This window comes from Muntiacus reevesi, chromosome 4, assembly GCF_963930625.1.
Source record: "Muntiacus reevesi chromosome 4, mMunRee1.1, whole genome shotgun sequence".
Lineage (NCBI taxonomy): Eukaryota > Metazoa > Chordata > Mammalia > Artiodactyla > Cervidae > Muntiacus > Muntiacus reevesi.
Genome location: NC_089252.1, coordinates 162,051,253 through 162,077,746, shown reverse-complemented (window position 1 = coordinate 162,077,746; position 26,494 = coordinate 162,051,253). Strand labels below are relative to the sequence as shown.

At 41.7% G+C, this 26,494-nt stretch overlaps 1 protein-coding gene across 1 annotated transcript in view; it reads right to left on the bottom strand.

Moving 5' to 3' along the window:
- The window catches only part of GRIP1 (glutamate receptor interacting protein 1), a 203,823-nt gene that overhangs the window by 41,104 nt on the left and 136,225 nt on the right, over window positions 1-26,494 (bottom strand). The window contains exons 15-18 of the mRNA XM_065935093.1: window positions 25,367-25,512; window positions 9,557-9,701; window positions 6,977-7,116; window positions 6,618-6,809 (exon numbers count right to left, since the gene is read on the bottom strand). Of these exons, the coding sequence (XP_065791165.1) occupies window positions 6,618-6,809; window positions 6,977-7,116; window positions 9,557-9,701; window positions 25,367-25,512 (623 nt within the window). The remainder of the gene's footprint in view (window positions 1-6,617; window positions 6,810-6,976; window positions 7,117-9,556; window positions 9,702-25,366; window positions 25,513-26,494) is intronic.

Sequence of the window (26,494 nt, the reverse complement as noted above, 5' to 3'; positions counted from 1 at the left end):
CCCAGACAGTAAAAAAACGAATTTCTGCTGCTTAAGCCACCAGCATGCGGTGTTCTGTTATAGCAGCCCAAGCAAACTAGCACAAGGTATAAAATTCAATTTGGGCAGCAGTGCCCGATCTTCTTGGCACCAAGGACCAGTTTCATGGGAGACAGTTTTTCCATGCATGGGGTGGGGGCAGGGATGGTCTCCTCATGATTCAAGCACATTATATTTATTGTGCACTTTATTTCTATTATTATTATATTAGCTCCACCTCAGCTCATTAGGCATTAGATCCTGGAGGTCAGGGACCCCTGATGGCCTAGCAGATAAGACTCCATGCTTTCACTACAAGGGGCCTGGGTTTGATCCCTGGTCAGGGAACCAAGATCTTGCATGCCTTGAGGTGTGGCCAAAAGAAAAAAAATCAGTTTAGATTTTTTTCATTAAGAGTTTAATTTTAGGTGTTTAATATTAGTGCTTCAAGAGCTTAATTTTATTCACTTGCATGATGAAAAACAGGTCTTCACACCTGTAGGTACTTTTGAATGTTGACGGAATTTTGGTATAATAGTTTTTATTTTTAGTGCAACTATACCTCAGAGAAATTTGTAAAGTTTGGATACTCCAATATTATACTACTTTGTTTTTATACCACAATACGGTGCAGATAAATATCTCCCATTTGTAGCTATTAATTCACATTCCTATTAATTTAGAAAAGTGAACTAAGCAATGTTGGTTCTTATTCATAAAGTTTAAAATCAGAAAATGGTTTTGAGGATCAATCTTCAACTCTACAATTTTGTGATTGTAGCTCCTGCCATTAATTTGATTTTTGGAAGCCAATTTTAGCATAGGAGGGTGAGCCAGATAATTTCCTGCCAAATTTATTTCCTACAGCCCCAATTTGTTAAAAATGAGAAAATCAAATCATACATTTGTGTAACTATTTGCAGTTGCACTTGCCAAGAAATGTTCAAAGTGTTTAGACGAAACTGGAGTGAACTCTGGCTCACTCTCCAATGCTAGAAAGGCAGAGCAAAAATAGCTCTACCTTCTCTTAGAAATCACCTCAAAACAAAAATGGATGGCAAATAACAGAATGTAAACTCTATCTTCAGCAAACCTAGAATACTGAACCATAATACCTAGGGAAACTTACTGAGTTCAGATGAGAGGTGGTGTTAAGAAGCCAAGAGGAGACGTCTCTGACCCGAAACCTCTTTCTTTTTTTTTTTGGCCTCACTACACACAGTCTTCCTTCTCAGACCAGGGACTGAACCCGCAGTCCCTGCAGTGGAAGCATGGAGTCCTAACCGCTGTACTGCCAGGGGCGGCCCTATCCAGAGATGCTGGAGAAAGTCCAGTCCTCCAAAGCAGGGGCCCCGGCATCAGGCAGAACAGTGTTTTGTTTGGAACACTAGAATGGTTGCAATGACTGGTGGCAGAAAGTGCCCCAGAGCCCATCTGGCACCAAGGAAAAGCCAGGAAGGTGGGCTGAGAGCACCTCCAGACAAGCCACAGACCGCAGGAGGCAATCTCTCAGCGAGGCAGGGAGGCAGAAATTCTGCATTGCGGTTGGCCTGCAGGTGCTGCCCTCTGCTGGCAGAGGAAGAATGCACTCATCACAGGACTGAACTGGGGGTAAATTCTGCACCCTTCCAATTCATGAAGGAGACCTTCATGCGGGAGACCTGGGTTCGATCCCTGGGTTGGGAAGATCCCCTGGAGAAGGGAAAGGCTACCCACTCCAGTATTATAGTCTGGAGAATTCCACGGACTTGGGCTTGTAAAGAGTCGGACACGAGTGAATGACTTTCACTTTCACTTTTCACTTTCAATTCATGAAGTCATTGCATTTAAAGATAAGCAATAATTTAAAGGGAACTACTATAAGACATATGAAGTTAATATTACAAAAAGAGAGAGGGAATAGAAAAACAAAGCAATAGCAGATGAAGGATACTCATGAGAAAAAGACTGTTATGGAGCAAATGATAAATATGACCAAATATATTATCACAAAATTAAAAAATACACGTCTCTATAAAACAAGAGATGATAGACATGAGAGCTCAAGAAAAACCGGGCAAGGCAAGATCACTGAAGGAGATGAAACGTGAGCTTATAGAGATAAGAAATCAAATGGAAAAGAAAAATGCCCCCTCTCTTCCCCCAGTGGAGAAAATCCTGCCTGAGTTTCCTGCTCTGTGCTACTCTTTGTATGGACCATTTTGTGTTCCCTAACTACATTCAAGGAAAGTTGGACTCTCTGACTATACATGTTGATGTTTTTTTCTGACAAATTACCATGATGTTTTATGAAAACTATAAGATATTATGGAGATAAATGAACCATAAACAGAACAAAATCTAAAAAGAACAAAGTTAATCAAATTAAAAGCAAAGACTTGCTTTTAAAAAATCAGAGTGAAATTAAATAAATGCAAGAGCCAGTTCCTTGTACAAAAGAAAACCTAGATGAAAATAAACCACTACCCATATAATTATGTGGACAAAGAATAAAAGAACAAATACACTGGATACAGAACCATATTGGGAATATAATTATAGAAACCAAGAAAAAAATGACAAGACCCAAACAAGAGATTATGCAATTATAAGCAAATACATTTGAAAATCTGGATGAAATGGAGTTGCTTTCTTTTTTCTGAGAGAATACAAATGATCAAAATGACCTCAAAAAGGATCCAGCAATCCCACTTCTGGGTATATATCAGAAGGAAATAGACTCTGTATAGAAGAGATGGCTTTACTCCTATGTCATTGGATTCTCATTCACAATAGCCAAGATACGGAAACAACCAAAGTGCTTGCCAGTGAATGAATGGATAGAATGTGGGATATGTGTATACATTCAAGGGAAATTCCTTAGCCATGACAAAGAAGAAAATCCTGCCATTTGCAACAACATGGATGAGCCTGGAGGAAATTATGCAAGTGAAATAAGCCAGCGAGAAAAAGACAAATCCTGTGTGTGCTCACTTACCTGTGAAATCTAAAAACACAGCCAAACTCAGAGGAACAGAGGGTAGCACGTGGTTACCAGGGGCTGGGGAGCGGAAGAAATGGAGAGATACGGGCCTAAGGATGCGAACTTTCATGTGTAAGATGAATGATTTCTGGGGATCGGAACTGGCATGGTGCTCTATTGTGTATGTGATGCAAAGAAAGTAAACCTTAAGGCTTCCCACCACACACACACACACACACACACACACACACACACGGTAACTATGTGAGCTGATAGATGTGGTAATCAACTTGGTGGTAATCATTTCACAACATACATGGATATCAAGTCATTACATTGCATACCTTAATACATATAATTTTGTCAATTAAACCTCATTAAAGCTAAAAAAAGTTAACTCAAATGAGAGAACTATCTAAAGCATATGCACAACAGGATAAGACTGCCTGACTTAAGAGTCAAGAAATACAGACATCACAAGAGTCTCACTATCTAGGAGTATGACAGAGTCCAGATATCACCTTTTTGTCAGTCTCCTCTTGTATTGATTGACCTTTGCAAATTCTAAGGAAAGCAATTATAGGTTTCTCTTAGAGTTTAAAGGAAGAATAAAGGGCTATAAGGGGCCCATAAGCATAAGCTCTTGATAAGGCAGAAGAACATGAATATAAGGGTCAAGAGGTGGGTGTGAAAGAAGCTGGTCCCCAGAGGCAGGTTAGAAACAGTCTGCATCAATAGAATTGAGAGTCATCCCACTGTGAGACTTCTTTAAACTCACTCCTTCTTTCTCCACCAGCTTTGATTATGCCATCCTTTTTCCCTTTTCATTAAGTAAAAATTCACACTCTTGGTACTTGTTAACTGTCTGGTCCTTCAGCTGGGTAACCTCTTCCACAAGAATCAGGAAGCTGTCTCTTTGTGCAACCTTGTATACCCATCATGTACTGGCCTTCTATTATGCCAGTCATTACATATTTGCTGAATGAATGCATGTGGCAAGCTTGACATTTTTGGAGTAAAAGCAGAGACCAATAAGAAAGGTGCCCACAGAAAAAGAATTCCTGGCCTATGGAGGAAGATGTGTGTGATGGAGGTACAATATCCTATTGGTAATGGGACAACTATTAGAGACTTGAAGGTAAAAGTCTTCCTGAGATATGGTCTGCTGAGAGGCTGTGCAGACAGGACGGAGAGAGAATATCTCACAATATGATATATCATGGGGGGAAAGGTGTGGTTCTATACCTTCCTTTAAAAAGTCAATTTCACAAGCACTATCTGGAGAGATCAGGTTTAAGCTCAATATCACAAGGAAAGGGGGAAAAGACAGACTTTGAGATCCTGGTAAACAACAAGCTCAAGATGAACAGCAGACAGTGGACTTGCCTGGTGGTCCAATGGTTAAGATTCTGCACTCGCAATGCAGGGGCGCAGCTTTGATCCCAGGGCAGGGCTAACTACGATCCCACATGCTACAAGGGGTGGCCCAAAGGAAAAAAAAAATGAGAGACAGGAAGTGATCACCAGAACTCTTACGTTGAGGTAGACTGCGCTGATGGGTTCTACAGTCTCCAGTGATGAAGGTGACAGACGTGAGTTACTTGAGTGGCTCTGGGCTCCCAGACCGTAGTAACTTTCCTTTCTGAGCGCTACATTTATAACAGAGTTAAACTTGAACCTCATCAGAAGAGAGGCTCCCAGGATGACAAAGATGTTCAGAAGTAAGTCATGTGAGGAACAGTGAAAGGAACCGGGGCTATTTTGCTCAGAGAAGGAGAAGTTCAAAAGAGGCACCAGGGCTGTCTTTGAGCAGCTGAGGGGCTGTCAGTTGGAGGAGGCTTTCGGAATGACCTGGAGGGCAGAACTGGAACTAACAGGCCGAAGCTACATGCTGACACATTTCGGCTCGATACAAGTGAGAAGGCAGGCCGTCAGTCTTGGGACCCGGAGCTGGCGGAGCTGCCTCAGCAGTTAGGGAGCAGTCTGTCACTGCAGGCACGCAGCCCAGGTCGTGTGGGGGCGGCCAGCCAGGCTGCACCGGCCATCAAGGGCTGCGCTGGAGGTCAGACCAGCCGACTTCAGATTCGCGCCCCACATCGAAATCCTGTGGGTTCAGCGTCCACGCTCCTTATGAGAAACACTTGAAACGAGTTATGTAGAAGTGCTTTATAAACCTACAGTGTTTTACAAATACAAGGTATTATTACTAATTTGTCATCATCTTGTAAGATGTCAGTTCTATCCCAATTGCCATTTTCTCTACATCTCTGTTCTCTCCCTTCAAACCCGTAACGATTTTTAATTTATAAATGCCAAATTTCTTATTATGATGACTACTATTCCCCATCTAGGATTTCAAATTTTCAAAATTCCTCATAAATAATAAATGGTTCTTCATCTTTTATAAATGGGGGAAAGGCCTTACATTCTACGGAGGCTGGAATTTATACAGGGCATTAGAGAGACGGTAAGTCTGTCCATGGAGTCACAAAGAGGCAGAGGGAACTGAATGATCAGCATAAGACACACACAAAGCTTGGCTGAGAATAAATACAGAGAGCTTTTGACTCACTTCTCTTTGGATGCTAAGTATCATTGAGAAGGAAACAGATTTTTAAAAGAAGCCTTTAGGGACTTCCTTGGTGGTCCAGTGGCTAAGGCTCTGCGCTTCCAACGCAAATAGCAAGGGTTCAACCCCTGGTGAGTTAACTAGATCCCACATGCCGCAACTACAGATCGTATGGGCCATAACTAAGACCCGGCACAGCCAAATAAATAAATAAATATAAAAAAAAAATAAGTGTTTATATTCTGTCTTCTGTCTAACACGTTTTGGTACTTATATTCTGTTACTGAGGTTTAACTTTTCATACAGGTTACACTTCATCACATGAAGATGAGGTTTGTGAAGAAAAACTAATAAATACTTTTGCATACTATGATTAGGGCTTCCCTTGTGGCTCAGCTGGTAAAGAGTCTGCCTGCAATGCAGGAGACCTGGGTTTGACCCCTGGGTTGGGAAGATTCCCCTTGAGAAGGAAATGGCAACCCACTCCAGTATTCTGGCCTGGAGAATTCCGTGGACTGTATAGTCCATGGGGTTGCAGAGAGTCAGACACGACTGAGCAACTTTCATTTTTCATACTATGATTAACAGTATAGAAAACTCTAAGGATGAGTACTGGCGGAAACCCCTGCAAGTTGCTATGAAAAGTCAGGCAGAGGCAGGAATAAATGGGGTCAGGAATCTTTGGCTCATCTCCTTGCATGCCTCCAGCATCCCCTATTCCATCTTTGTGCAGAGGCTGCTGAAAAAGTAAGACAATGCAGCTGGTCTTCACTGACCCAACATATTGTGTGGTTTGCCTCATATTAATCTATGCTTGAAGAACAAGCTCTGGATCGAACACTTGAATAACAGTAGATCTAACGGGGGTCTCCCAGTGTTGAATAGATGTTTATAACCTTTTAGCATTAAAGAGGAGGAAATTCAAGGCCACCACATTCAATGTGTTTGCTATGTTTGCATTCATGTAGACACAAGTAAAATACACTTTTCATGGAGCAGAAGGTGGATCTTTGAGAAACACGAGCTTCACCAATGATAAATCTCTGGTTCCCCACGGCTAGGACATACCTTGATTCCCATAGCTGCTTTCTATTCCAGAGCCATCCCATGAGTCCACAGCGCTGTCCACGCTGGGCACGGTGGAGGGGTATGTGTCGCTGAGTTTGCTTGGCTTCTGTGCTGGAGATGGGTCCTCCACATCTCCCAGATCACTCAAGTGGCTGGCAACGGGGAATTTCTTGGGACTTGATGCTGACTGGGCTTTAAGGAAAAGAGCTTAAGTATCAGAGTAAATATAAATACAAAGATATGCCAACACCCCTGGCTGAAGAGCCGTTTCCCCAGAAATACACACGTAGATATTTGCACATTCTTTTAGGGAAGGAAATCCACTGGAAATCCTTAATTGTGGCTCTTGATCCACTCACCATCTGTCTGCTTCTTAATTTTCAGGGTGACAGTCTCTCCTGCCATCTGTAACAAATGGATGGCTTCACTCAGAGGCTTCCCTTTTAAGCTGCTGCTGTTGATGGCTAGGATTCGGTCTCCTATGTGGATCGCGCCAGTTCTGAAACACCAAATAATAATAGGAAAGGTAGAAACAATCCCTGAGTGCTGCTGAATGTAAATTCCCTGACATACTTCATATGTTCGCAACAATAAAGACTTGACAAGGGTCTCTTGAAGTCACTCCTTGCCTTCTCCTGGGCAATGTTATAAGATGACTACTTCCGTTGTGAATTACTTTTCAGTTTCAAATAAAATTAAAAAAAAATTTTTAATTAGTTTTTTAAAAGGACTTGTGTGCTTTTTAAATTCCAAGAAAATGGAGTCATTTGATAACAGTCTTCAAAACCCCAAGGAAACAAACAATATTGGTCAATTTCAACATAGTGATGTTTAGCATGGGAGCAGTCCTTCTTTCTACAGACTTAGAAATGTTGAATACAATCAGTGTCCCAGCTTACTGGAAGCAAGGCTTAGACAAAAGGCCCTGGTGGTGATTCCAAGGATTGAAAAGGTTGAGCTCAGGAATCAATACATTTTTTTCCTTTTGTGGCCAAGTCACTTGGCTTGCAGGATCTTAGAACCCAGTTCACAGGGATCAAAACTGTGCCCCCGGTAGTGGAAGTGCAGAATCCTAACCACTGAACTCCCAGAGAAGTCCCAGGAATCAATTTGTTTGATGCCAACTCTGTCACCTACCAGCTGTGTGACTTGGGCAATTTATTTTCACCTGTCTAGGTGTCAGTTTCCTCATCACTACAATGGAGAAAACCACCTCACAGGGAAGCTCTGAGGACTAAACAGGAAAACACATGTAAAGGGATTAACATTCTGCTTGCAATGGAAAAAGAAAATTAATTTACTGATCAACAGAGAAACCTTCAATGTTTTCCCTTCTCTTCTCACCCTCACCCAGTTCTAAACTAGCAGACTGGAAGTTATAATTCTGATGTTCACCATATCTATCTTTGTTTGGAAGCACAGGTGGGGAAGGAACAGACTCACAGCAGGCAAACTCAGGAAAGGTTTAATTTTATTTTCTGGCCACCATGCGGCATGTGGGACCTTAGTGCCCCAGTCAGGGATCAAACCCACATCCCTTGCAGTTGGAGCTCGAAGTCTTAACCCCTGGACTACCAGGGAAGACGCCCCGCCCAGGAAAGGTTTAAACTTTCAGATCTCCTGACCTGCGCTGAAGGATATAGAGTGGGAATCCCATGATAGCCTCTGGGGTGCTGGTTCACTTTAAACACATGAGTGGAGGAAGCCAACTCACAGGCGGCTCATGCCCAAGTGACCTGACCCCAGCCTGCTCTGGGGGTGGTGGGCATCACTAGCGCTGGGGCACCAGAGGTGATGCCGGGGCACACAGATTATAAGAATCTACTCGCGAGAAATATTTTTTTCCTGAAAAAAAAAAAAAGAATCAATTCATTCTTTCATAAGGCGTCTCCAGGGAGTTCCCTGGAAGTCCAATGGGAGGACTCACGCTTTCACTGCTGTGGCCTGGGTTCAATCCCTGGTTGGGGAACTAAGATCTGACCAAAAAAAAAAAAAAAAATCTCCAGTTTATGGAAGAGCCAAACTGTGAGCCATAGAGCACTTGACTAGGAGGTTGCCGAGTCAGATCCATATTAATCTTTCCCTCTTGTCTCTCTTAACAGATGAAACCTAGGACGGGGGGATGGCTAGAGGATACCATGTCATAGGTGTCTGTCAGCATCAGAATACAAAATTTCAGCAGACCACCCTTTCGGAGCGGCTTCAGTGCCCTCGCCTACCAGCTGAGGATGCTGGGTGAGTTGATTCTAAGGTGCCTTGCAGCTCCAAAATTCTGTGATGCTACGTCTCTGTTTTGCAAACCACTGTCTTCAAGTGTCAGCACGAGCAACGTATGCACACACCTGAGCTAAGTTGCCGGAGGATAGGTCTGGTTATGGGGTTTGAAGCATGTCTCACAACATTGTCTTGGAAAGAAATCAGCGTGAGAGGTGGTGGTGGGACGCATGTAAACAGAAGCAAACCGCCAAAGGGACAGACGGGCATTCCACATTTCAGGATGTGATTAAGCCCCTACACTGTTGTCTGAAGTCTTTGAAGATGAAGCTTATGTCAGTCATTCTTCAGCAGCTCAGCCAGGTAACAGAGGCTCTATAAACATTTGCTGAATTGAATCAGACAAGCCTTTTGACCTCCTTGAACTTTAGTCTCCTCCTCTCAAAACGGACACAAGATAAATTTACCTCTAGTCGACTGTGGTCAGTTTATACGTTTCTGGAGAATAATATCAAGGCTAAGCCCAGGACATCTTTTACTGCTTATAAGATGCCCTTCAAGTCAGAGCTCTGCCTGAGAGGTCTCAAGCTCTAAATCAATCCTTTGTGCGATTTGAAAAAGTCAACAGATAAACAACCAGGAGAGGGAAGCATGTTTTTATGCAGCTGTGGGGAAGGAAACCCATTTCAGACACAGGTAATTGTAGCAGTTGACTCAAATGGTACCTTTCAGCTAATCCCCCTTTAGTGAGGCTTGAAATGATTATAGGATCAAACGGCTCTTCAGTTCCTGAAATTGTGATGCCAAGGGGCCCCCCATAGCGCTTCAGCTCCACAGTGTAAATAATTGCTCCGGAACTTTCTTGTTCATCTGCAATAAATGCCAATGAATCATAATTGGTTTCTTTGGAAGAAGCAGAGCAAAAAGACACATATCTTCATACATGAAATAAGAAACTCAAAACATCATCATCAAAGCATTATGTCTCAGAAAATAATTATTTTGGGAAGTAGCATTTCCTTAATTGGCTGTAACATTCTAATATAGGGATGTTGCTGTCATCAAGGGTCAAGGAAGGGGTTCTCTGCCTAATGACTTATGTTTTAAACCTGTGGGAGAGCTACCCAGCTGGCACCTCAGGCCTTTTAATATGGTGGTCCTGCCTTGCACAGCGCTTGCCTAGTGTTTTGAGAGGGTGTCATAAATATCTGGGGACTGAAGATATAGCTAAGGAGGCAATATGGGTGGAGAGACTCATGCAGTAAACAAAGAGATTGGGCCATGCAATTCCTGTTTTCAGGCTTTACAAGCAAGCTAACTCTCAAAAGAGAAAAGTTGATTTTACTCATGGTTAGAGCAAACTTTAATATATGCATGGTTAAGTGGGGCTTGAGAATTTGCAGCCCCTTATCTATCATTTCATTGATTGTGTCTTAAAATATGAATCTTATTCACAAATACAGATATTCAAACAGAGGGTTTTTAAAAAATTGTTTGTTGTAGCTGATTTACAATGTTCTGTTCATCTCAGTTGTACAGTAGTGATTCAGTTAAACATATATCCACTCTTTTTTAGATTCTTTTCCCAAAACACAGGTTTGAATGATTTTTCCCCTCTCTGTCCTTGAGACTAGGAGTCATGTAAATGACATTTCAGTAGCATATACCACGTTGCCACACTGCAGTGACCTAATTTTTACCATCTAAGGTTGGTAAGAAGGAAAATATTTGTGAGTATGGTCTGCTTAAAGCCTTGGCTTGAAAGATATCATGGGACACCTTCAACATGGTCGGGTGTTTTGACCATGTCAAGGTTGTAAATATGAAGTCTCAAAATTCAGAGGGTTTTATTTGCTGATGACATGCTGAAACAAGACATTCTGAGTATTTCTTGTTTTATTCCTTGGGCCTGGAAGCTGTGAATGGTTAAGGAGTTGTTCATTGCTGTACCAAAGGATACAGTGAAATGGTTCAGTAGATACTATAACAAAATAGTCAGCTTTTATAGTCAGGCTGTATCCCAGTGAAACATTAACACAGTCATATTTCTGCAATGAGCAGCTGTTCATTTATGATATGAGGTCCTAAAATAGGAGGAATAGAAAAGCTTGAATTAACAATTCAATTATCTGTGTGTGCAGTGAAGAGTTACAATGAATATAAAATAGAAAGGCCTGTAGAGAAATGTAGGAAGTGATGTGTATTCTCCAGCCAGCACTTTCTTCACTTCTGCCCACAGTTTAGGAGTTTGGGGATGATGTACCCATCACCTCTACTTCCTCACTACTCCATCTACTCAGAAGAAGCTCCATACATAGAGAATAAAAACCATCTCTCACACTGCAATGCTTAAATCAACATCTAGGGTACAAATATCTTCAACATTAGACTCAGATTTATACTGGCAGCTGAGAATCCTCCACATCAAGCCTTCAACAGCTCTATCTGGTGGTTTACATACTTCTTCCAGGGTTCTATTTTTACTTGTGGTCAATAGGCTGGTGATGGCCTGCCAAGCAGCTGCTGACAGAAGCACCAGGATACAGAGCAACCAAAAACGGAGGCAGAGTCGCAAGTCTAACTTCTTCTACTCTGTGACATATCATTAGCCATCAGAGCAGGGTTTTACATAAACGATTAGGGTGTTACTGGAACAGCACACGTACTTTGCAGTCTCTGCCAACAACTATATTCTGCATGTAATTCTAGGGGAGTCCTTCGATTAGTAAACCTTGGTACAGTAAATGTTAGTTACCGAGGGGGCACTCTGATGTGCCTGCCAGTGGGAAGACCTGGCCGTTTTACTGCCCTTCTTTCCTACAGGGCAAGCACGAGCACTGGCATGTCAATGGGCACCAGGCATTCTGGATCTGGCCATCAGCTCTTTACGGGAGTTGTGGGAAATGCCAGTCACCAAGTACATGGAGCCCAGCTGCCCAGAGCCCAGAAATCTGTGCGACGTTTCCGTTGAAACTTCCATCCAGATGAAAACAACCATTGGCCTGTAGGAAGCTGAGCTGGGGTGCAGTCCCACTCACTAGGAGAGTGGAGAGAAGCTGACTCCAGTTAGCTGGCTCTTCAGGGAACCCAGTTGTCTGATCCCAGGTAACAGTGAGTGCCCTGTGTTATTTCTGGACAGGTTTGCAACTTGTATCACTAAGACGACAAAGTAACACCAGGAAAGGAGTAAGTGTGTTTAGCACAGTTTCAGGTTACTTTATGGAGGGCGACACTTTAAATCGGGCAGCTGAAGTGCTTCAATAACAAAAGCACTTATTAGGGTACTCAACGAGTTTAAACAGTGATGCGATGCAAGGCAAGAAAATGGCAGAATATTAATGAAAATGTGATGCTATATTTAGACCATGTCAAGAATGTAGCTGATTTCTGATCTATTCAACAAATAAACTCTTGGAAACAAAAACTTGAAAGGAAAGATTTAAGAAACATTACAACCAAAAGCAAGGAATACATCTTTTTGGATTCTAATTTAGAGCAACTACTTTTAGAAAAACTTATCTGTCCATGTATATGAAAATCAGGGAGACAGGAACTTGAGTAAAGACTGGTTGCAAATCAGGAAAGGAGTACGTCAAGGCTGTATATTGTCACCCTGCTTATTTAACTTATATGCAGAGTACACCGTGAGAAATGCTGGGCTGGATGAAGCACAAGCTGGAATCAAGATTACAGGGAGAAATATCAATAACCTCAGATACGCAGATGATGCCACACACTCACGGCAGAAAGTGAAGAACTCAAGAGCCTTTTGATGAAGCCTCTTGATGAAGGTGAAAGAGGAGAGCGAAAAAGTTGGCTTAAAACTCAGCATTAAAAAAACTAAGATCATGGCATTCAGTCCCATTACTTCATGGCAAATAGATGGGGAAACAATGGACATAGTGACAGACTTTTATTTTGGGGGGCTCCAAAATCACTGCAGATGGTGACTGTAGCCATGAAATTCAAAGATGCTTTCTCCTTGGAAGAAAAGCTATGATCAACCTAGATAGCATATTAAAAAGCAGAGACATTACTTTGCCAACAAAGGTCCAGCTAGTCAAATCTATGTTTTTTCCAGTGGTCATGTATGGATGTGAGTGTCGGACTATAAAGAAAGCTGAGCACTGAAGAACTGATGCTTTTGAACTGTGGTGTTGGAGAAGATTCTTGAGAGTCCCTTGGATTGCAAGGAGATCCAACCAGTCCATCCTAAAGGAGATCAGTCCTGGGTGTTCACTGGAAACACTGATTCTGAAGCTGAAACTCCAATACTTTGGTCACCTGATGTGAAGAACTGACTCATTGGAAAAGACCTCGATGCTGGGAAAGACTGAAGGTGGGAGGAGAAGGGGACAACAGAGGATGAGATGGTTGGATGGCATCACTGATGCAATGGATGTGAGTTTCAGTAAGCTCTGGGAGTTGGTGATGGACAGGATGGCCTGGCGTGCTGCAGTCCACGGGGTCACAAAGAGTCGGACATGACTGAGCGACTGAACTGAACTGAAGAATTATTGCTATTGCAATATTTAGTTATGAATTTTAGAAATCTTTTATAAGAGTATTGTTTAGGGATACATTAACAATATTTGCAACATGCAATGATATGATGTCTAAAATTTCTTAAAAATAATTCAGTGTGTGGGTGAGATGGGGAAATTTAGGGTGGGAGTAGTTCTAAAGCAAGATTGATTCTAAGTTAATAGCTATTAATGCTAGGTGATGTAGGATGGTTCATTACACAGTCTTTATTTTTTAAAAATATTTTCATGCTAATTTTAATTTATTTTGTAAACTTTTTATTTTATATTGAATTATAGCTGATTAGCAATGTTGTGATAGTTTCAGATGGACAACAAACTGGACTCAGCCATACATATACATGTATCCATTCTCCCCGAAACTCCCCTCCCAGCCAGGCCATCCAATTAAGGTTTTGGTGGCACAACAGTAAAGCATCTGCCTGCCAATGCAGGAGGCACTAGTTTGATCCCTGGGTCGGGAAGACCTCCTGTAGAAGGAAATGACAATCCACTCCAGTATTCTTGCCTGGAAAATTCCATGGACGGAGGAGGCTGGTGGGCTACAGTCCCTAGGGTCACAAAGAGTCAGACACAACCTAGTGACTAAATAACAACAACAACGACAACAACCAGATCCTATGACCCGCCTGCCCACCAAGCAGGGTGCCACGGGCTCTTGAGGACTCAGCTCTGTCCAGCTGCTATAGCAATGGTTTCTCCCTAAATTGTTTTCCTACTTAAGATCCAGTCTTTGTCCTTCTCTGCCACATCTATTTTCACCAGCCCTATCAACACTGAATTCTTTCTTTTTCCTTCCCAGAATATTCTGAAAGCAATAAATCTGAATATGTGGCTCTCTTCCTTACAGTCTTCCATTAGTTCCCCGATTACTGAAGAATACAATGCAACCTTGGCATGAACAGGGCTGAAGCCTCTATGTCTTCTGCCATCCTTCCCCATTCCAATGCAATCTAATTCTCTCCCCAGTGGTCCCTTTGAAAAGCACTTGTCTTGCAGCTTTAACCTTGCACAGGTTACTCCCTGGGCACAAACATCTTCCTTCCTCTGGAGAACTTTATGCTCACTTTATTTTATTTTTTGAGGCTTTTTATTTTGTATCGGGGCATAGCTGATTAACTAATGTTGTGACAGTCTCAGGTGAACAACAAAGAGACTCAACCATGCACACACATGTATCTGTTCTCCCCCAAACTTCCCTCCCAGCCAGGCCGCCACAAACACTGAACAGAGTTCCATGTGCTATGCAGTAGGTCCTTGTTGGCTATCCATTTTAAACCTAGCAGTGTGTACATGTCCATTCAAAGCTCCCCAGTTATCCCTTCCTCCCATCCCTCCCCCAGCAACCATAAGTTAGTTCTCTAAGTCTGTGAGTCTCTTTGTTTTGTGGGTTCATTTGTTCATGTCTTTTTAGATTCCACATATAAGGGGTGTCATATGATATTTCTCCTTCCCTGACTCACTTCACTCAGCATGACAGTCTCTACGTCCATCCCATGTTGCTGCAAATGGCATTATTTCATTCCCTTTAATAGCTGTCTACCCTCACTTTAGAACATGGCTTAGCTGTCTTGTCTTTCTGCAAACCTTCCAGGCTCCTTAGCTGAGACTAGAGACCTTTTCCATGAGGTCCTACCAGCTCTTATGTATTCTTGCAGTGTTCCCATACTTCTTTATAAAAAATTTTTGCCTCCTCTCTTCCCACTGAGGAGAAAAACTGAATTTAAATTTTTCCTAATTAGAGAAATTAAACAGGAAGGAACAAGGTTCGGTCAGGTTGAGCTTTGGAGGGTCACACACCATTTTAACGTAATGTTTAAGATTCTTTGCTCCCTGAAAACTACTTAAAAAAAATTGAGTATAGCTCATTTACAATATTATGTTAGTTTCAGGTGTATAGCAAAGTGATTCAGTTATACATACGTATATATCTTTTTGGTTTAGATTCTTTTCCTTTCTTCCTGAGAACCAATTTTTGCCCCCACTGGGAATTCATGGTCTAGTATATGCTTTCTGCTCTATGTTTTAATTTCCTCTCTACATGTCTCCTTCATCAGGATAGGATCACCTTGAAAATTCATGTTTTTTTCTATTGGATTATAATGTTTTCCAATGTTGTGTTGGTTTCTGCTGTACAAGGAAGTGAATCAGCTATTTGTATACATACAGCCCCTCTCTCTCGTGCTCCCCTCCCACCCTCACCTTCCTACCCGTCTCGGTGATCACAGAGCACTGAGCTGAGCTATCTGTGGTATGCAGCAGGTTCCCGCTAGCCATCTAGTTTACACACGGTAGGGCAATAGCAAGGACATGGAAGCAACCTAAACGTCCCCTAAAGACGATGTGGTGCATATATGTGATGGAATATTACTTAGCCACAAAAAGGAAAGAAACTGGGTCACTTGTAGAGACGTGGATGGATCCAGAGGCTCTCAAACAGAATGAAGGAAAGCTGAAAGAGAAGAACAAGCATCATATGCTAACATATGCATGCTGAATCTAGAGAAATACTACAGATGAACCCACTAGAAGGACAGGAATAAAGATGCAGATGCAGAGAACACACATGTGGACACAGTAGGGGAAGGAAGGATTGGATGAACTGGGAGATCAGGATTGACATATAAAGTGTCAATGTGTAAAGTATTTTTCATCTTCACGTGCCCAGAGCCTAGAACTATGCTGAGCATCACAGAGACTCCAGTAAGTGCCTGAACAACTGAGCAAAAGGACAAATACCTGCTAGCAGGCAGTTACAGGTTCCTAGCCTTGTGAGTCACTTTTCTAGCTACTCCAAGGTCTAGTTTCCTTCTCCAAGGTGATGCAAACCCAATGAAGCTCATTCAAAGGGTGAGAATAAAGCCTGCGCTGCTGGAGTCAGCTGCAGGCTGCACTTTCAAATCCATCTGCCTTCTCGGGCAGCAGACCAACTGGCAGCTGAACAGCCCTGCAGCTTGCGAAGAGGGTGATAACTGCCATTTCTGCTCAGACCATTTTGGAGGTGGAAGCCCTCCAAGGTACTCTCTCCTTGAGGCTGTTCCAGCTAAGAAAGGAGCAACTGGAGTGTTGAACCAGAACAGAAACTTTCTGAGAAGAAAGGACGTGGATCACCAGGAATTTGCAAAGTGAGCCTAAACAGATGTTAATGATATTATAAACAGCTTCTATATCACAACAGAAGGTTTACCACTATTAATGAAAGACGTGAAAGGGGGCCAGCCAACTTGTTTGTTCTGCTCAGCTCCCTAGTTAAGGAAATTAATGGGACCATGGAACAGATGCAAAATTGCAGCATTACTTATCTGCAATGTTATTCCCGGGCTTCTTGAGTGCCGTCTGTTTAACAAAAAACGAACACTATCTAGCTTGAATTCATCATGGCATCTGCTTACGTGGCCAAATAGGAGTCTTGGATTTGGGAGAGGGCCTTTGGAATGCATAAATATACAGGTCAATCGAAGTTCACTTCAACTAAAAGTGATGGAATTCATGTCATCGAGTATGGCTTATTTCTTGGAGGGGGACAGACCTGAGCAAATGAAGCATTTAAAAAATATCCTCTACAGCTCATTTATGGATGGGAGAGCTGGACCATAAAGAAGGCTGAGTGCTGAAGAATTGACGCTTTTGAATTTGGTGCTTGAGAAGAATCTTGAGAGTCCTTTGGATAATAAGGAGATCAAACCAGCAAATCCTAAAGGAAATCAACTCTGAATATTCATTGGAAGGACTGATGCTGAAGCTGAAGCTCCAATCCTTTGGCCTCTTGATACAAAGAGCCGATTCATTAGAAAAGACCCCAATGCTGGGAAAGACTGAGGGCAGGAGAAGGGGACGACAGAGGATGAGATGGTTGGATGGCATCACCAACTCAGTGGACATGAGTTTGAGCAAGCTCCAGGAGATGGTGATGGACAGGGAAGCCTGGCGTGCTGCAGTCCATGGTGCTGCAAAGAGTTGGACATGACTGAGCGACTGAACAACAACAATAATCATGGAATTAAATGACGAAATCTGAAAAAGATTCATTTGTGAAACAGCTGATTATGACAAGGTTGCCACTGAATGCAATGAGAAAAGGTCAATCTTTTCCATAAATAGCGCTGGTTAACTTAGATAATCACGTGAAAAAATAAACACTGTTCCAGGACAGGGAAACCTGGCATCCATGAAGTCACAAAAAGTCGGACATGACGTAGCCACTGAACAACAACAGCTGCCTGACTGTTGCTTAGTCATGTGACCTGGCCTTATCGAAATAATGTTCCAAGGAGTTGTTGAGTGTTTAAGAGCAGAACTTTAATTTCTTTCTTTGTTTGATTTACTTGGCTGCGACTGGTCTTAGCTGTGGCCTGTGAGCTCTAGGGCACATGGGCTCAGGAGTTAGGGTACGTGAGCTTAGCTGCTCGTAGTACATGGGATCTTAGTTCCCTGACCAGGGATTGAACCTGCATCCCCTGCATGGCAAGGAATATTCCTAGCCTGCTAAATTTCTTTATGTAAGTGACCATTTATAAGTCTCCAAATTAGGTTGTCTCATGACAGTGCTTCTCAGAGTATAGTTTTGGGACCAGTAATTTCAGCATTATTTGAGAATCTGTTAGCAATACCAATTCTCAGTTTTATCCCAGATCTGTAGGAATCTGAAACTCTGAGAGAGTGGGACCCAGTCACCTGTATTTTAGCAAGTCCTCTGAGTGATCGGGATGTTGCCTTCCATTTGAAAGCCATTACTGCCTTGACATAAAGCGGAAACAAGGGAAGAGCATTTAAAAAAAAAAAATCTATCAGGAGTTTTTTTCCTGCAGTCAGCCTCTTGCCAAAATAACCCCTACCACTGTTCCTTGCACAGCCAGGATCATTCTTGGTTGCTCATGACGGGGCATTCTGTTATTTCAATCTAGATTTGATGGGGGGAAAGCTGCTGAAAATTACTTAGCTGGCTTAACACTGATGAGCTGAAAAAGTGAAAAATGAAAGGCCAAATCTTTTCAAGGCAGATTTAACTGGTACTAAGGCTATATTTGCATAAGACTCTATTTGGAAATGTGAAAAAGTCATTTGCTTCGGATAGGACAAGTTGCAGCCTCGAAATGTTTCTCTATGCAGATTAGAGCTGGTGAAGGGAAAATACTGAATTTATGGTCTCCAGAAACATGCTGTATATTAGAAGTGAGGTGCTCTACCTCAAGAGAGATATCATTAGCAGCCATGAGTCTGACGGGCACAAAGGCAGTGACACAAAGCAGACCCTTATAAATTATCTGGGAGGGATTTGGAAGCCCCCATCTATTTATTTTTAATTTTTTAATTTTTGCCCCCATCTATTTCTTGCCACAATTTCCCCCCAATTCTCTACTGTTTTGTTCTCAGAGCTCTAAACTCTCCCCTCTTCACATACATTTGGATCTAGATGCAAACAAGGCAATAGATCTCCTTTCAAGGCGGTTATTGCATCTTTGGGGTCTTGGTGATTAGGTAACAGCCGCTGTTTTAATGCTCAGACCCAGAAAAGCGCCCATTGGCTCTGTGTGTATTCCATCGCTCAGTTGTGTCTGCCTCTTTGTGACCTCACTTACTATATCTTGCCAGGCTCCTCTGTCCATAAGATTTTCTAGGTTGCCACTCCAGGAGTGGGTGGCCATTTCCTATTTCTGGGAATCTTCCTGACTCAGGGATCGAACTCAGGTATCCCTTGTGTCTCCTGTATTGGCAGGCAGATTCTTTACCACTCTACCACCTGGGAAGCCCACCCATCCATCGGCTCTACTTGATTTATTCTCCTGTAGGAGTGAAAGATGACAAATGCAAAAGCTTCTCTAGGCAGAGCAGCCACAGAATATAGGGAGGGGAACCACTATGCTCCCAAGTGTTTCAAAAAATTTGGCTATTGTAAAAAAAAAGCTAAAATTAATTTTAAAAACATCCTAATAATGGCTGTTGACAGTCAGCATTCATTGGGCCTTACTAGGTGCCATACATTATTGAGTGCTTAAATATATCGCTTCCTTTGAGCCCTAAAACAGTCACGTGAAGGAGACATTCAGCAGATGTTATTATGGATGAGGACACTAATACTTAGAGAAGTTAATTTTTCCAAGTTCGCCAGCTTGTCACTTGTGAAGTCAGTCTAGTGTTCTTAGTCATTATATTCTACTGCTTCCCCCAGCCTGGGCTAGAAACAGAGTTAATCTGGACTCTCTTAAATGCATCTTCAATACTTCAGTAAGTGATTGCAACCACTGGTCACTGACAAAATACTGTGGCCTCATTCCTCTGCTCTTTTGTCTTTTAATAGCTCCCCATTGGCTTCTGGGGTAAAATTCAATTCCCTTTTTTAAAAAAAATTAATCTCAATAATAATTAACCCAATGTAGCTAAGTACTACTTCAACATATAATCTATCTATCTAAATAAATTGTTACTGAGATATTCTATATTTTTTGTACTAAGGCTTGAAAAATTCAGTATGGAATTCTCCAGGCAAGAATATTGGAGTGAGTTTCCATTTCCTCCTCCAGGGGATCTTCCTGACCCAGGAATTGAATCCACAACTCCTGTGTTGGCAGATGGACTCTTCACCAGTGCACCACCTGGGAAGCCCATTTTATATTTACAGTGTCTCAATTTGGATGCTAAATTTTCCACACTTAATAGGTGAAATGTAGTCCAATGAAAAAAAATTGTGTTTAATGGAATAATATTTTATCTTGCTTTTGTTTTAAAATTTAAACTGTAGGTTCAGTTCAGTTCAGTTCAGTCGATCAGTCATGTCCAACTCTTTGCGACCCCATGAATCGCAGCACGCCAGGCTTCCCTGTCCATCACCAACTCCCGGAGTTTACTCAAACTCACGCCCATCGAGTCGGTGATGCCATCCAGCCATCTCATCCTCTGTCATCCCCTTCTCCTCCTGACCTCAATCTCTCCCGGCATCAAGGTCTTTTCCAATGAGTCAACTCTTCGCATGAGGTGGCCAAAGTATTGGAGTTTCATCTTCAGCATCAGTCCTTCCAATGAACACCCAGGACTGATCTCCTTCAGGATGGACTGGTTGCATCTCCTTGCAGTCCAAGGGACTCTCAAGACTCTTCTCCAACACCACAGTTCAAAAGCATCAATTCTTCGGCACTCAGTTTTCTTCACAGTCCAACTCTCACATCCATACATGGCCATTGGAAAAACCATAGCCTTGACCAGACGGACCTTTGTTGGCAAAGTAATGTCTCTACTTTTTAATGTGCTATTTAGGTTGGTCATAACTTTCCTTCCAGGGAATAAGCGTCTTTAAATTTCATGGCTGCAGTCACCATCCGCAGTGATTTTGGAGCCCTCCAAAATAAAGTCTGACGCTGTTTCCACTGTCTCCCCATCTATTTCCCATGAGGTGATGGGACCAGATGCCATGATCTTAGTTTTCTGAATGTTGAGCTTTAAGCCAACTTTTTCACTCTTCTCTTTCAGTTTCATCAAGAGGCTTTTTAGTTCTTCTTCACTTTCTGCCATAAGGGTGGTGTCATCTGCATATTTGAGGTTATTGATATTTCTCCCAGCAATCTTGATTCCAGCTTGTGCGTCTTCCAGCCCAGCGTTTCTCATGAGGTACTCTGAAGGACCATAATGATCTGGCTTCAGTGTATCTGTCTACTCACCTACTACTGAGTTCTTGCACAAACTTTCTGCCTCAGGTGTATGTGCTACTAAGATATGCCATGCTCTCTGATTTCCTTTGGTTCCTACTTTTCCTCTTGGTAATTTTTAATAACACCTCTGAGATCAGGATTGCTGGAAGTAGTTACTTGAGTTCCCCAGTCTCAAATGGGTGCCTTCATATTCTCTTAACATTTTGTACACCTAGAACATTCATCATACTGCTAATTATTTTCTTCTGTTTCTCTATAAGGTGGTAACTGATTTAAGGGCAGAGATTGTGTCCTTTTTAATCTAAGGACTGCCAGTCCCTAGTACCTTACCTACACTAGGTAAATGCCAGTGGCATGACTGAATGAGAAATGAACACTTTAACAATGTTTGAAAATAGTTCTGCCATCTCCCTGGGTAAACTGCAAGACAGAGCAATGAACCTGGTGCAGCTGGAAGACACACGTAGATTTTGAAGCAACATCTGTTAAACTCAACTACAGAATTACTAGTTTAGGAAACCAAGTGATATCAAGTACGATGATAAATTTTCTGTAACTGATGACAGAACCAAGGATGGAGAGGAGCAGACAGTTGAGGAAAGAACTGGGAGCTTCCTTGGTGTACAGTGGATAGAAATCTGCCTGCCAGTGCAGGGGGAATGGGTTCGATCCCTGGTCTGGGAAGATGTCTCATGTTGTGGGCAACTAAAGCCCATATACCACAACTACTGGAGCCCTTGAGCTCTAAGGCCCCCGAGAGCCACAACTACTGAGTCCCTGAGGCACAGCTACTGAAGTCCATGCCCCTCGAGTCTGTGCTCTGCAACAAGAGAAGCCACTACCGCGAGAGGCTTGGGTACCACAGCCAAGAGTAGCCCCCGATCACTGCAACTAGAGAAAGCCCAGCAGTGAAGATCCTGCTCAACCAAACAAAATAAGACAAATAAATAAAGAAAAAGAGAACTGGAAGACGCCTGAAGTCTACTGGTATAGAAAGTCCAATATTCGTGTAAGTAATAGTTTAGAGAGTGAAGAATATATACTGCCTATTACCATTCTGATTACAATTCAAATATTGAGACAAAGGGTTGAGACAAATATTGAGACAATTTAAATCACCAGCTTAATTTCAGATTAAGCAGTGCCAGTTCAGTTCAGTCACTCAGTTGTGTCTGACTCTTTGTGACCCCACAGACTGGAGTGTGTCAGGCTTCCCTGTCTATTAGCAGCTCCTGGAGCTTGCTCAAACTCATGTCCATCGAGTCAGTGATGCCATCCAACCATCTCATCCTCTGCCGTCCCTTTCTCCTCCTGCCTTCAATTTTAAATCACCAGCTTAATTTCAGATTAAGCACAGTGTCAAACTTTCAAAATCAGTGACTGTTGTCATGAATAGTGCTTATTTTCCACTCATTTACATCTTGACCTAGGATCAGAACTAATGTGGGGAAAAGCATTTCAGAATATAATAATAATAACAATAATAATAATAATAAAATAGTCCCAAGTTATTGAATACTGACTGTGCCTGTAAATCTCTCAACAAGCCACAGCAGCACCCCAGGTGGGTATTACTTTGCACATGTTACTGAAAGTACAACCAAATCTCAGGCAGGTTAAGTAACTTGCCCAGACTCATGCAGCTCAAGTGCAGTAGAACTGAACTTTAAACACAGGTCTGATTTAAAAGTGTGTGCTCTTTATGACTATGTAGTCGGCCTTGAACTAGTCGATGTCCAAATTTTGCATTGAATAATCCCCTCCTTGCTTTGCTCTGAATAAAAAAGAACTGGTTACTCAAATTATACTTGTATTCTCATGGTGGAAAAGGATATGGAAACACTCAAATTCTTCCAAATCAATGATCAGATGATAATGTTCAGTTAGTGGTCTGTTATAAAAGTGTGTCTGAGTATAGGTTTCAGTATGCTGACAAGAAAATCTGGTTTGGGTAAATATCTCTTAATACCTATATTTACAGTCTTATTTTGGTTAGGTGAATGGTTTTCTTTTTTTTCTTTTTTCTTTTTTTTAGGTGAATGGTTTTCAATGGAAGATTTTAAGATTTAAAAAACTGAAACCACTTATAAATTTTAAAAAATACCTAATAAGCATGATCCTTACCATAGTATTAGGCATAAGGATTGCAAGGGGAAAGGACTAGAAGAGAGGAAAATGAGCCAAAGGAAAGAAGCGACTGAAGTAAGATGTGGCTCTCCTGGTGCTCAGCTGTTTCTGAAACTTCTCAGTGTGTGTCTGCATTGCCTGGCTTTGGAACTGGGAACACTGCCAGCCACAAACATCATACATATTCATCTCTGGCTTGGCTTCTGCTCTCTGCAAGGAAGGTAGCTAAGATCTGCTTAGCTTCGCAAATCATGCAAAATGGGTTTCTCCACAGGGCTTTGCCTCTTCACTAGGACAGAACCCAGCCTGACACTGGAGGCTTTATCCTTCTTTTAAAACAAATCCTCCCCCAAAAGTACCAATGAAGTACGCTTGTTAGGAGAGAAATGCAAATGTTGGCGAGAAAAGTCAGTTGCTTGTGAAATAACTAGAAGAAATCTGTGCATATTTTTAAAGGTTCACTATAAAATATATTTGGATATAATTATCCTTACCAGTGGTACTGAGGGGGTGTAATTACCAACTTGTTTTGGCTCTGAATAGTAATCACAAACACATGGCCTGATGTGACCGTGAACTCTGGATCTAGAGGATTAGATTCCAAGAGACTGCAGAACATTGACAACTGCTCATTATTGGTTGGGATGAAATTATTCAGTAGAAACTCTCTTAACCCATCTCCCTTTAACCAGTTTACTGCATTCATTGTGACTCTCCATCCTCTTTGTAAAATACACCAACCAAGGCCATTGAAGCTTCAGAATGTTTCCCTTTGTATCAATAGCACCCCATGTACCTCTGTTTCTGCTACCAATTGAGTCAAAAGCTTAACATTTAGAGTCAATTAGGTTTATTCCCAAGCCTGTTTCTGCCAGTTTCACTTGTTATTTTAACCGTATAATTTGATGAATCTTATGTAACCTATGAAATATGAGTATATTGGAACTATGAAAAAGTCAAATGCTTTGGAAAGATTCAATAAAGGGGATTAATAGGCAAAAATCAACTAATAATTAATAGAGGGAAAACTTGAAAACGTTAGGGAGATAAAAAATCTAGTTGGAGTAAGCATTCAGATTGCTTTAAGTTCTTTAACTTTTCACTGTATTAAAGCAAAACAACACAAAAAACCCCCCAAACCTAGAAATCTTAAATTATATTATGGGTATGACTTAGGCAAAGAAGTCAAAAGATTTGTAACTATAGTCAGCAGAAAATGTTGGCTTCACCCATAAGATGGGTACATTTTTAAATTAAATGTTTATGTTATAGACATATGTCACTTTTTAGAAATCCCCATGTTAGTTGACTCTTGTTTTGATTAGCTTGGGTTCTTATCCAAATCAGATAAAAGGGCATCTGCAGGGGGCTACTCAGATTACTGAGTCTTGGCCACAGCAGCAGCAAAATGAAGTTGGCTAGAAATGATAGTCTCAGTCCCCACCTGGGGTTAGCGCTCAGGGACTGTGTTTTAACAAGGTCTTCAGGTGATCTGAGGCCTTCTCAAGTTTGAGACGCACTGCACCCCTGTATTCACACATTACTGGAAGCACTAAAAATGGATATAGCCCTTTAAGAAAGCAACATGGTACAAGACTCATCAGGAATCATAAAAATTCCCTTTTTATTTTGACTCAGCCATCCTACTATTTAGGAATACTTCCTAAAGAAATAATTCAAAAGAAGAGAAGTTGAATAAAGATATCTACACATAAAAATATCCATGATTGTGCCACCTACAGTAATGAAACAAATGGGAGCAATCTAAGTGAGAAGAAAAGAAAGGTAAATAAATTATGGGCAGTAAATTAAAATAATAGCTGTTAAGGATTTGTAAAGTGGTACCATGTACATATAGCCACATAAAAAATAGAACATACACTGCAGTTGTTATTATGTAATATAACATCAACTAGAAAATGACTACTTCTATTCCATTAGGGTGGTATTGGGTGATGATTTACTTTTCATCTTTAAAAATTATTTTAATACAGATGTAACATTTATATAATGTAAATATCTTAATTATATCATTAAAAAACCCTATTATTTAAAATTCAAACTACACTCTTAACGCCCAATTTAAAGACCCTCTTAACTACAGAAAACACTGCTGCAAAGTCAGCAGCCAGCTGTTGCATGTAAAACACCAAGATCTAATATCTTTGGTGACAGATGGGCAGTTAGAGAAATCAGTCTTAACTGTGGAGATGATCAATACCTGAATTATCTTCATCTTTGCGGATTTTGAGCTTCACCAGGTCTTCACACTGCTGGAGGATCTGAACTGCATCTTCCATGGAACAGTTGTCCAGCCGGATGTTATCTATGGCTAGTAACTTATCCCCAAGTTCCAAGGTTCCCGTTCTGTTAGTAAAGGCATAGCAAATACATGCTTAATGATGAACACTTCACCAGTTTATTTAAAAGGCATTCTGCATAAAGTAGCATTATGGTAGTCTTTAGGGGAAACCTGATTCTTCAACTTTGAAAAATTGCATTTTATTGACATATCCCCTTTCTCCAGTCTTATTCTGGATGGCTGCTGTGACATTCAATTGCAGATTATTAAGAAACATTTTTATTCTGCTTTCTTTCATTCGATCAGGACAACCTTTTAAGTGTCATTCAGGAATTCCGAGGTTCCCAGGAAGGTGTGTAATGAGCCTGGGTTTACATGGCTCACATGTCCTTATGATTCTTTGCGTTGTTGTACCAACTTTGGTCCTCGGCAGTCCAGACATAGGCGAGGGTGGAGGGAGTGAGGGGAGTCAGGTGGAATGGACTCAGGGGAGGTCTGAGTTTTGGTGTCTCTGCATTTCTCCTGCACCAGGGGACTCACTGTGGCTGCAGTGGGGAGAAAAAGTGAACTGGAAAATGACCACTGGGGGTCTCATACTGGTTATGAACTGCTGCAGGCCTTGGAAGTTTTTAAGGTCTATCATGAGATGAGAAAAACAGTGAGAATGTATGTTTGCTTATAGGTGCTTCTATATGTATATGCACACATATTTGTAAGGAAGGTTATGTTTTGGTTAAGGACCATCCTTTATGCATTATATCTATGATTCTGATTGCTAGCTGCTTCCTAGTCTCCATTTTCCCGTTCCTTCTTCTGGGCCGTCCCCTAAAGATGTACATGCCAGACTCTCTGGGTACCGCCCCTCCTCCCGTCTAGGGTTGGAAAATCACAGCAACCAGAGCAAGCTGGAAGGACTGGCAGATGTGCTTCTCCAGCGCTGTGCTGCCTGCCTGTCTGCCAACTACTGTACGAGAAACAAACTATTTATGAGTTTCCTCATCACAGTATCTGAACCTGTACCTACACACCTAAACTAATGCCCTTCCT